Below are 11,479 nucleotides of genomic sequence, written 5' to 3'. Positions count from 1 at the left end.
ACACGGTGTTCAGGGCTAGGTTTTGGAGTTACACAGATCTGCTTTCTAATCTTGTCTCTGCCACTTTCTAGCTGTCTGACGTTTGGCAAGTGACTTACCTTTCTTAGCCTCAGCTCTTTTCTAAAATGGGGACTGATTACAGTATCTACCTCTTAGGTGTGTTGTGACAGTTGATGGAGATAACATACGTAGGTCACTTAGCACAGTGCTTGGCATATATTAAGTGCTCAAAAAATGCTTGTTTATTCCACACCACAAAAAGGCTAAGTGGGGAATTGAGCCCTAGCACTTTGGGGGTAACTCAAAAACTTTGAGCTCAGAGATTTTCATGCTAGGACACAGAGTCTTTGAGTTGGTTTTCTTATTTCAAAAAGTCCAGCAGGACTCACATAGCTTCTTGACAATGGTATCTTGATGGAACAATATCTGCTTTCAGCTGAAATTCCAGCAGTTCTGTGGGCCTCGCTGACCCTGTTTTCTGAGTACCCTTAAATTAATACAGGGTACATGAATTATTCTTTTAAAAGTACAGTTTATGTGGGAGATATAAATCTTTCCAAATGGGCTGAGGTGGGGGAGGGGAACTAACAAGGGGATGTCCTCCAAGGGAAGCCATGGAGACCAGGGGAGCTGGTCCTGCAAAGCTGAGGCTGGCCTTGTGGGGACCCAGTGTGGGGGCAGTGCTGTGGGCAGTGGCAGGCCCTGCCAGCTCAGGGTGAGCTGTGGCCAATGGCAGGAGGCCCAGACCACCCACCAGAAAGAGGCCCTGAGGTGGAGTGGCCCAGGCCTGAGTGGGAGCAGCCCCAACCTACACCCTTGGGGACAAGTGGCGCAGGAATATCTGAACTCCCTCAAGTCCCTAAACCCCCAGCCCAGGTCAGCTCCAGGGCTAAGGTTTCCCCAGCACCCCTTTCCCTGTAGGCTCTGGGCATCCCCCCCAGCCAGCCCCTTTCCCCAGCTGCTTGCTTGGCTAAGCCACCGGCACAGTGCGTGCCTGCAACCAAGATGCCATGTCCCTTCCACTGGGGCTGCAAACAGAACTAGGAAATGACTGCTTGTCCAGAGATGAGAGAGCAGAGGGACCCAAGCTGGGAGCAAAAGCGATACAGCCACAGAGTCTGCAGGGCTGACATTTGGGGAGTTTTGAACTCAGGTTAAGTAGATTCTAAATGTCATAGGCTGTCAGAGCAGAGAGGGCCCCACACTGTCAATGGGAAGGCAGGGAAACTGAGGCCCGGGAAGGGACAGGACTTACCCAAGACCACATAGCACGAATAGAAAAGCTGGGACAAGGACTCCTGGTCCAGGGCCTTGACTGGGACACCAGGCATCTGCTCCAACCCATCCCTGCCCCGTTGGACAGTATCACCAGGACATTTAGTCCTCCTCCTATGCATCCTGCATCCTGGGCAGCCTACACCACTGCTGGACAGCTGCTCAATGGGACCTAATTTACTCTTAGTGCAAGGATTATAGAAGGGCTTGAAGGGTGTGCAGGGAGATGGCCTAGCCCTGTTCCAGTACCCAGCCTACCTGCCAGTGGGATCCTTCCTGATAGCCCTTCCCAAGGGACCCAGGACACCAGGCTCAGCCTGGGCCCCTGAGAGAGTTTCACTGGGGCATGGGAAAGGGCGAGGCTGGGTTAGTAGCCAAGAGCATGTGCCCAGTCCCATCACTGTTTTGTGCAAGTTGCTCTCCTCTTGGGACCTCTGTTATCTCATCTACCAAATAGGAGTGAAGATTAGAAAGGATTTCTAAAGGGGCAGCTTCTAGCGCAGAATCTCACCCAGAAATACACCTCAACTGCCCCCTTCTACCAGCCTTGCCTCCACCCAAACCTCCCCGTCTTGGTTGGGCTGGTACCAAGCATTACAGAAGTAATACCAGGTGCCGTCAAGTCCCGCGTATGTCAGAATAGAGCTGTCTGTGGCCATAAGGGTTTCAGTGGCTGAAACCAGGCCTTTCTTCCGAGGTGCCTCTGAGTGGGCGCCAACCTCCAACCTTTCAGTTAGTAGCTCAGTATGTTAACCATTTGCACCACTCGGGAACTCCATCAAGCCTCGGGGGAGCAAATTATATTTCATGGATAAAACGATTCCTTCCAAATTCTGACAGGGTGCCTTCACCTTCGTAAATCTCTGCCGCTTTCCCTGCAGCCTTTACAAACCCAGGCAGGTAGCAGGGCCCGGTTGGGGTGAGGGGTGCAGCAGGGTGGCTGGTGGGGGTCAGAGCAGTGAAGGCAGAGGGCAGTGCAGCCAGGAGGGGCAGGAGTACCTGTCCAGCCAGTGGACAGTGCAGGCGGAGAGAGCTGGGGAGGAAGAGGGGGCTCGGGGCCAACTATTTTTAACTCAGCTTAATTTTCTCTACCTGGAAACCAACTCTAGCCAGTGGAGTAGGGCTGTTCCCGGAATGATTTCATCCCTTAAGATCTGGGCTCACTCAGGTTCCTGGGTCAGGCCTCTCCATTTCATGGGAGCCCTGTGTGCCCAGCCTGAGCCTGGGACAGGGGAGAGGGAAACCGGAGCCAGGCCAGTTTGCAGCTCCCCACCTGACCCTGCAAGCCAGCAGTGGCCCCTGCCCTGTCGTCATCCTGCTTTCACACCAGGGAGGGAACCTGTCCCTAGGTCCGTTTAATTCTTCTATTATGTTTCCCAGACTCGAAGCCTCTAGTTCCCTATTGTCCTGAGCAGGCATTCTGCATTTGTGTAACGATTAGACACATTAGAACCTTTGCTCTGACTCCCTCTGGTTTTTCTCCTTTACTTTCTCAAATCCAAGTTATTTCTTCCTCGCTACACGCTGCTTCCTTGTTCTCCCTCTCTCTCCCTACCTGTCTATCTGCCTCCCTGTTTGTTTTCTTCCCCACCCTGACCCCCTCCTTCTCCCAGCTGACCTGCTTTTTCTTCTTTCTTCTCTTCATGGTTCAGTAGTTTGAATTCTCCATCCACCCCACCCCCCGCCCCCCATCCCCAACCCTCTTATTCTGTATTTATATGCTCTCTGAGGCTAATAGAAAGGACAGGGAGTATTGCTCACCTCATTCCAGAAATGCTCTTGTAAATTCTTAGAGAGACGCGATGTGGGGAGGGCACTGAGCACTGCAGGGAGAGTCACTCAGGGTGTGCAGGAAAGACCAAGATCCAGGTTCTAATGCCGACTTTGAGCTTGGCCAAGGTGCTGCTCTCCGAGCCTCTGTTTCCTCCTGGGCATTAGTGGAGCTGATACCCAGATGATAACAGCTGCCTCATGGCCTCGCAGTGAGGGAGAATTGTAAGTGCCCTGAGCACACAGTAGGCGTTCAGGAAATGTTGGTTCCTGTTTCCACTTCGACCTGGCCCAGGGTGGGGAAGGAAGACAAAGCTGACAGGTATCTCTTTCCCTTAGTTTTGTTCAGCTTTACCGGGATCTCACACAGACACATGCGTGCACACACATGCACACTCTGGTGGGCACACTGTATATACCCACTGTATATCCATTGCCGTCAAGCCGATTCCGACTCACAGCGACCCTATAGGACAAAGTAGAACTGCCCCATACGGTTTCCAAGGGGTGCCTGGTGGATCTGAACTGCCAGCCTCTTGGTTAGCTGCCGTGGGTGCCTGGTGGATCTGAACTGCCAGCCTCTTGGTTAGCTGCCGTAGCCCTTAACCACTGCGCCACCAGGGTTTCCGGACACACTCCAGGAAGATGCCAAGCTGCCTATTTCTTTGTGGTCGTCTCTTCTCCCCCCATAAATATCTAATACAGTAACTAAAAAGCTGCTGAATGCTGAATACAGAAACTAAAAATTGGGTGCCTGGGTTCCCAAGGACATAATTTCCATACTTTAAAGCCAAACATTTGTTCATTCATCCTTCCCTCTCTCAGAGAACACTCCTGGGCTCTTACTGTGTGCCAGGCAGGCTTGGATATGAGGCTCTGGGCCCTGTGGCCCTGGAGTTCTGTCCTCCAACGCTCAGACAAATAAGCCAGAACATCATGACTCAGGCAGGCATGAGAGCCAGGCCCTGGGAGTTCCGAGGAACAAGAGGGCCTTTCCTGTTGTGGCTGGAGACAGGGTCCCCCGAGAAGACACTGGGCGGGAGGTGCACTCTGAGCCAGGCCTGGCAGGAACGGACAGCGACTGCCTTTTCCAGTGCACCTCTGCTCTTGTCCCCAGGGAGGCGTGGCTTCTGGGCCACCAGAGGAGCAGGAGCAGAATGCCATCCCCAGGGAGTATCCCCCCACACACACCTTTTTTGCAGAAAGTAGCCACTGAAATGAAACAAGATATCCTGCCACATCCAAGTGCCCAAGTCGGGAGACCACTCACGGGGCATGTTGTGTGTGTGCCCACAGGGGCATCTTCTGGAAAGAGACCTGAAGCAACCTTCTTAGTCTAAAGGGAATTCGTGAGCCAAACAGTTTAAGAATCCCCCGATTTTGCCCTCATTTTGCAAACAAGGAAACTGAGGCCCAAGAGGGACATCCTTGGTCATGGCTGCACTGCTGAACAGCTTCTAGAAGGATCCAGGACTCCTGCCCCTAAGCCTGGGCAGGGGAGAGAGGGGGGTGGTTCTTTGGTGAGCTGGGGATGAGACGGCTCCAGGCTGGTGAGTGGTGTCCTTCACTGAGAAAAGCAGGCCCAGAGAGGGCGATGACTCGCCCAAGGCCACACAGCTCTGAGCAGGCCTTTCGCCTCCCACACAACGAGAGGGGCATCCTCAACCTGGTTGAGGGAGAGGCAACGGGGCAGGGTCTCCTCCAAGGAGCAGGGAGGGTTTTGAACATGGGATGCCCTGTGCCTTCCAAACTCTCAGCTCTGAGGGGTCACAGGGAGAGTTAGGAAGGGGCTTGGGGCACTTTGGAAGTACTTGAGAAGCCCAGCGGGACTGCGTGGGGCCCATGGGGGCTGCAGCGGAACCTCAAGACTCCCCAAAGTGCTCCCGGCGCAGAGGGAGGAGCGGGGAGTGGGAGAGAGGCATTCCCCCTCCCTCTTGAACCCCTCCCTCAGCGGCCTGGGCAGGCCGGGCGCCTGGGGAGGAGGCGGTGCCCTTGGCACCCTGCCCGCCGGTGCAGCGGGGCAGGGCTGGACCCGCGGGGGCGGGACGCGGCGCGGCGCCTGGTATAATAAGCTGCTGCACAGGGCACCAAGGCGGAGAGCTACCCGCTCGGCTCCGCTCAGCAGCAGGACGCTGGCAACAGGCGCTCACTGCTCCGGTCGGTCCAGCCAGCGCTAGCTCCGCCACCGCCATGGTCGCCGTGCCCACGGCCTGGTGCTCCGTAGCTCTAGCCCTGCTCGTGGCCCTGCACGAAGGTGAGCCGCCCTGGCCTCGCCAGCCACTGCGGCCCCTGGGGCTGTTCGTGCGGGTCTCTTCCGGGGCTGCGGTGCCCCTGAGCCAGCTGGGGGCGCACGGAGCGGGAGCATGGTGGCTGCCGCCAGGCACTGGCAGTGCAGAGTGCAGCAGAACAGGGCAGGGCTGGCACTTCCCAAGGGGCTCTCGGGGCTTCCCCGGGCTGGCACGGCACTCCTGAGCAGCGGCAGTGCCAACTTCCTCGATTATGCAAGAGGAGGGGCCCAGTAGGTCCCCCTATCCCGGCCGTCCCAGGCACCTTGAACCACCTCTTCGCTTCTCTCTCCCTCCTGTGCGTACAGGGAAAGGCCAGACCGCTGCAGCCACAGAGCAGCCAGCGCCCTTAGCCCGTGCCTGGGGCGCCCACCTGCGGCCTCGGCGGTGCTCCTGCAGCTCCTGGCTCGACAAGGAGTGTGTCTACTTCTGCCACCTGGACATCATCTGGGTGAACACTCCGGGGTGAGCTGCCAAGGGGAGCCAGGCGGGGCTGCTAGGGGCGGGGACCTGGGGTGGGGGCTGCTGACAGGCGAGGAGCTCTGGCACAGTGGAGCTCTCCCTCGGCCTCCAGATGGAGGCATTGGGCTAATGTCAATAGTTAGCAATTGTTTTAGTTCCCACCTGAGGGCCAGCCTGGGCACTACAGAGGGCTGTCTCCAGGGAATTCTCACAATAGCCTGGCTGGAAAGAGTTGGCCCCATTTTCCAGACCAGGACACTGAGATCAGAGAGATTAGGTGCCATCCCCAAGATCACACAGGAAGGAGTAAGTGATGGGGCAGGATGGGGACTCCATCCTGGATCCGTGGATGCCAGAGCTCAGGCCCGCTCTGCCATGCTGCCTTTGCCCCGTCTTCCAATAATAATAGGATTGATGACAGCACCCATGTCTTGGCTGTGCCCGGCCCTATGCCAAGCACTGCAAGTGCATTATCACTGTATGAGGCCCCTGGCCACCCGAAGAGGCAGGCACTGCTATTGTCTCCAAATGACAGGTGGGAAGCCTGCCCTGTGTCACCTGTGGAGCTAGGTTGGGGGCCCAGCGCTGTCTGTTCCACGGCTCCACGCTGCCTCCGGGCCACTGCATACCTGAAGTTGAAGCTTCTGTCTGTGTTTGTGTTGGGGTTTTTTTTTTTTTTTTTTTTTAATTCCTTTTCCAAATTGCGGAAGGCAAGAGAAGCCCTGCACGTAAGCGAGCATGGAGCTAATCCGCATCCAAACACTCACCAGTGTGGGAACCCTGCCAGTCCCTGCGTGCTAGGTCTGCCTCCCAGTCATTACAGCTCCAACTATGTCATCTGAAATTAGCTCCGTGACCTGCAGGTGCTGGTCCGCTTGCCCTGGCTTCCCACCCTGCCACCTGCCCACCCTGGCCAGACTTTGAATCTGAAATCAACCCCACCTGATTCTGCACACACGTCTGGACACACGGGCAACATTTTAAAGTCAAAGTCAGGGCCCTGCAGCACATTTGTTACCCCTCCAGGCAGGCGGGTCAATGGCGTGGGGCAGCCCATACATCTGTGAAATGGACTGTTTCCTCCCTTTCTCCAGGGCTAGCTGAGAATATTCTTGGAGATCACGTTCCTGTCTGGAAGGGGACAAGGATTAAGGGACTCCTCAATCCCTACCCTGCTTCCTCTCCATACTGGGAGCGCTTACTGAGCCAAGCCTGGGGGCAGGGACCCAAAGTGGGGAGGGGCCTTGTCCAGGGCTCCCCAGCTTCTGTGGAGGAGCCTCTGACTTTCAGCGACAGGGCTTTTTGAGGAAAGGGGCTGGTGACCTTTCGCTGACACCCTGGCAGAATGGGTGGTTTTCCCAGCGTGCAGTGTGGACGGTTCTGCTTTCCAGTGGTCATCATTTATCTAATCCTTTCTCTTTCTTTTTCTCTCTTTTCCCCTCCCCACCTCACACTACCTTGCTGGCTGCATGCCCACAGACAGACAGCTCCTTACGGCCTGGGAAACCCGCCAAGACGCCGGCGCCGCTCCCTGCCAAGGCGCTGTGAGTGCACCAGCGCCAGGGACCCCGCCTGTGCCACCTTCTGCCATCAAAGGCCTGGTAGGTGCGCACCCACCTGCAGGGGCCAGGGTGGCTGTTAGCTTGGACCTGCCCTGGGCAGCAGGGTGTCCAGGAAACTCAGCAGAGGAGCAGAGTGGTGGTCAGGCGAGCAGGGCCTTCGGGGCCCATAGGTTGCCCTGGGTCTGTTAGTAGCATCCCTTTCTGCAGGGAACAAGTCACCCCAAGTCCCTCCTACTGCCTAGCACAGGGACTTCTGAGAACACTCATGTCCTCCTCACTCCTGGCAGGAGGGACTCTCCCTAAGGAACAGCTGAGGCAACTCAGGCCCAGAAAGGGGACTGGACTTGTCCTGTCAGGCCATATAGCTAACCAGACATGGAGCTGGGCCTTTGCCTTGGTCTGTCTGATGAGTCCACTGGGCTTTGGACTCTGACTTGAGGCCCAGAGGAGAAATGACATGTGGAACTGGGAGGCCTTGCAACATCCCAGGGGTGTTACAGAGTTGCTGGGGGCCTTTGCCAAATCCCTTAACTGCATGGGCCTCAGTTTTCTCATCTGTGAAAGGGGGAGGGAGACTTTGTTCCTTCCCTGCTCCACTTGGAGCATTTGGGGAAAGCAGGGACTGAAGTCACAATCCCAAGCTCCATTTCCTAGGATGGTTTCCAAGAAACTCCTCCTCAGGGGCTCAAACTGAGGCTACACCCCTGCCTGTTTCCCCTCCAAAGGGCTGTGCTCTGCTGCAGGTGGCTGGATTCTGGGAAGACCAGCCACCCACCTGCCTTTTTCTAAGGCTAACCACACGTTCCCAGTAGCTCAGTTTCCTTGGCCCCCACCCCTCCCGGGAAAGGAAAGATGCCAGGTGCATAGGGGTGGAAATGGATCTGCTCCTGAGGGCAGGGGGGGTGGGGTGGGGGCTGGGCTGGGCCTGCAGCCAGGTGCTGCAGGGCCCCAACAGCCCCTCACTCAGGCCCTAATGCCATTCATTCAGGGCTGAAGCCATGGCAGTCCCCGGCAGTGAGTCCCATTTCAACAGGTTCCAGGCTGGCGAAACATGGGGCCACTGTAGGACAGCTCCTCCAGCAGCTGAGGTGAGAGGCTCCTGCGCTGATTGAGTGCTTCCTGTATGCTTGGCACATTTCCTTGGGCCTCCACGTGGGCCTCCACATGAGGCAGGATTGGGTGTCCATTAAGGAGCCAAAAGAGCTGAGGCCCAGAGAGGTGAAGCCAATTGTCCAAGGTCACGCAGCAGTTGGCGGCATTTGGCTGACTCCAGAGTCTGTGCTCTTAACCACTAGGCTGTTGGTTACCGCTGGGCCTGGAAGTGAACTTTCTTAGAGGACGGGGGCATTTGAGGGATCAGGACTATGGAATTCAGGCTGTGTCTGAATCAAGCATCCCCCACATGCTGCAGTCCAGAGGGACAACTGATCAGCTTGCTCTTCCCTGCTGCCCCAGACTGGATCTCTTCCCTGGTGGCATCAGTGTGACTCAGTTTGAGGTCTGGCACACTGTTGTTGTTGTTAGGTGCTGTTGAGTTAGTTCTGACTCACGGCAACCCCATGTACAACAGAGAGAAACACTGCCCAGCCCTACGCCATCCTCACAATCATTGCTATGTTTGAGCCCATTGTTGTAGCCACTGTGTCAATCCATCTCCTTGAGGGTCTTCCTCTTTTTCACTGACCCTCTACCAAGCATGATGTCCTTCTCCAGGGACTGGTCCCTCCCGATAACATGTCCAAAGTAGCAAACAATAGGTACCATGAATGTTTGCTCAGCCGAACTGACTCAAGGACTGAAACAGCATCTGGCCCAAAATCCAGTGCAGAGGCTCAAAGCCTGGCCTCTGGAGCCAGAACCACCTGACTAAACCTGAATGAACCCCAGCCCTGCCACAAGCAATCTCTGTAGGCTTGGACATGTCACTTAACTTCACTGTGCCTCAGTTTTCATTTTGGGGAGTGTTGTAAGGATTCAGCGAGTTAATGTGTGTGAAGTGCCTCAAGCAGTGCCTAGCACCCACTGGGAGCTCTGGAGGTGTTGGCCATCCCTGCCTCTGCTGCTGATGGCTCCTCGGGCTGGCTGTGCCGGGCTTGGCTCTGCCCCTCAGGGGCTCCCATCTTTGGGATGAGGCAGGAAAATAGAAGAGAAGGCAGGATGGTGAGATGGGCAGGACCTAGCAGATGCTTAGGAACTGTCTTAGGTGGAAATAATCAGGATAAGACTCTGCAAGTGCACAGCACTTCACAGTGTACAGAGCTCACCTTGCTGTGCCTGCGATCGCCCTCACCCTCACCCCGGGTCAGGCAAGTTGTCTGCTTCATTCTACAGACCAAGATGGGGCTTTGAAAGGGGAGACACTCCCCACGTTCCCATAGCCAGCCTTCTGGCTCACAGGCTCCAATTCTTTGAGCCAGGATGTGGCCACTTGAATGAGTAAATGAATGAATGAATAAACGAACCTGGTCTCAGCCATATTCAAAGGGCTGCCTGGACCCACACCTGTCTGGGCCCATCAGGGACAGCAGCCTTGAGCTCACCTGGCAGAATAGGTAGCATCTCAGTAGGTGGAGTATGAGTGGGAGAAAAGTACACAGACTGGAAGGCACAGCGAGAGCAAAGGTTAGAGGGGGAGGCAGATCATGGGCAGTACTCTGGGCTCTTCTGGGCCACCCATTTGACACTGTTGAGTATCAGCTTTCCCAAGGAAGCTTCTAAGCTTGGCCCGGCCCCCTTATATGCAGACCTTGCTTGCTGGGTCAGCCGTGGCCACCTTCTGACCCCAGAGCAGCCATGATCCCAAGGTCGGGCAAGGGTCCCAGTCCCCATTACCCCTGCCACACACAGGAAGCACTTGGATGGCTCTTAGCTCCTGAGATGCTAAGCTGACCCTTCTCAATTCCCAGGGACATTTCTGCAGCCAAGATCTACCTTGCCAGGCGGCAGCAAAAAACAGCGAAAGATCCCAGGCCCACACACCCTAGGCGGAGGAAGAGATAGTGCTAGGAGCTGGAGGACCATTGGGAAGGAAGCCCATGAGGAGACAAAAGGAGAGGGGCAGCCCAGGGCTTGTGGAAGACCCTCTGCCTGTTCCCTGGGGAGAGGACCCTGGTGCTGGCCAACTGGAGTCGCTCACTGGGATTGGCACAAGCCCTGGCTCCTCGCCCCAGTGGGGGAAGCTCCCTCCAGGCAGCTCCATACCGTCACACTGCCCAGGAAAGCCCTAAGCCCCCGACTGCAGAGAGGCCTCCTGGTGCTGGTTCCTGGCCCAGCAGCCCTGCTAAAGGAACCTCTGGGGAGTGTGTGAACCTGGAGTCCACGTTCCTGTCGGCCTACAGACCAGGAGCAGCTGTGTGGCAAGTGGGCGCTCACACCCAAGCCAGCCCTGGAGGCTGGACAGGATCCACCTGCCCTAGGACTGGTGTCTCTGCCACCCTGTCTGTCCTCTCCAGCTCTGTCCCCAGAGTCCTCGTACTTTCAGCCCTCAGAACATTCCTGGTGAGAAGGGCCTGCTCTGCTCACCCATCTGTACATAACTTATTTGCTGTAAGACCTTTGAGAATCCCAATTATTTATTTTAATGTATTTTTTTAGACTCTCAATTATTTACCTGTGAACTTCTGTTTGTAATAAATGATAAAATGATACTCTGGTATCTTGTCTTGGTTGGGGGCATGGGAGGTCCCTTTCAGGAAGGGGCTGCTGGGGAGTCAGGGGGACACAAGAAGGAGAGGAAAAGGCCTAGGGTGAGGGGCTGGAGCCCTGGGGTCCCCTCTCTCCACCTGACTGGCATCTCCAGCTGCTAACTTGCCTCTCTGGGCTCTTACCTACCACGTGCCTGGGCAGCCACTAGCAGCTTTGACGCTCAGGGTTCCAGGACCTACATTCCCCCCCGGGCCAGGAATCTATGCCCAGGCCTTTCCCAAGAGCATGCTTGGAAGGAGCCAAGAATGTGAGGGCACCGAGACCCATGTTTGCTCCAGTGGCTGGCTACAAGGCCATAGCAAACCTATCCAGCGAAGGGTGGGATCAGATGAATTCTGAGGCTGTGTGAGCCCTTGTGGTCAGTGATCAGGGCTGTGGGGTCAGGATAGGGGCTGAGGCTCTGCAACCCGAGGCTGGGCC

At 56.1% G+C, this 11,479-nt stretch overlaps 1 protein-coding gene across 1 annotated transcript; it reads left to right on the top strand.

Moving 5' to 3' along the window:
* Window positions 1–5,155: 5,155 nt before the first annotated feature.
* Window positions 5,156–10,908, top strand: EDN2 (endothelin 2). Its single transcript, XM_049875946.1, has 5 exons — window positions 5,156–5,299; window positions 5,639–5,795; window positions 7,272–7,393; window positions 8,343–8,442; window positions 10,261–10,908. The coding sequence occupies exons 1-5, from the start codon at window positions 5,236–5,238 to the stop codon at window positions 10,352–10,354; spliced, it is 537 nt and encodes a 178-aa protein (XP_049731903.1). The 5' UTR covers window positions 5,156–5,235; the 3' UTR covers window positions 10,355–10,908.
* Window positions 10,909–11,479: the final 571 nt, after the last annotated feature.

The sequence above is a fragment of the Elephas maximus genome, chromosome 3 (assembly GCF_024166365.1).
Source record: "Elephas maximus indicus isolate mEleMax1 chromosome 3, mEleMax1 primary haplotype, whole genome shotgun sequence".
Taxonomy (NCBI): domain Eukaryota; kingdom Metazoa; phylum Chordata; class Mammalia; order Proboscidea; family Elephantidae; genus Elephas; species Elephas maximus.
The sequence above is the reverse complement of the archived record's forward strand: the minus strand, read 5'-3'. Positions and strand labels throughout refer to the sequence as shown.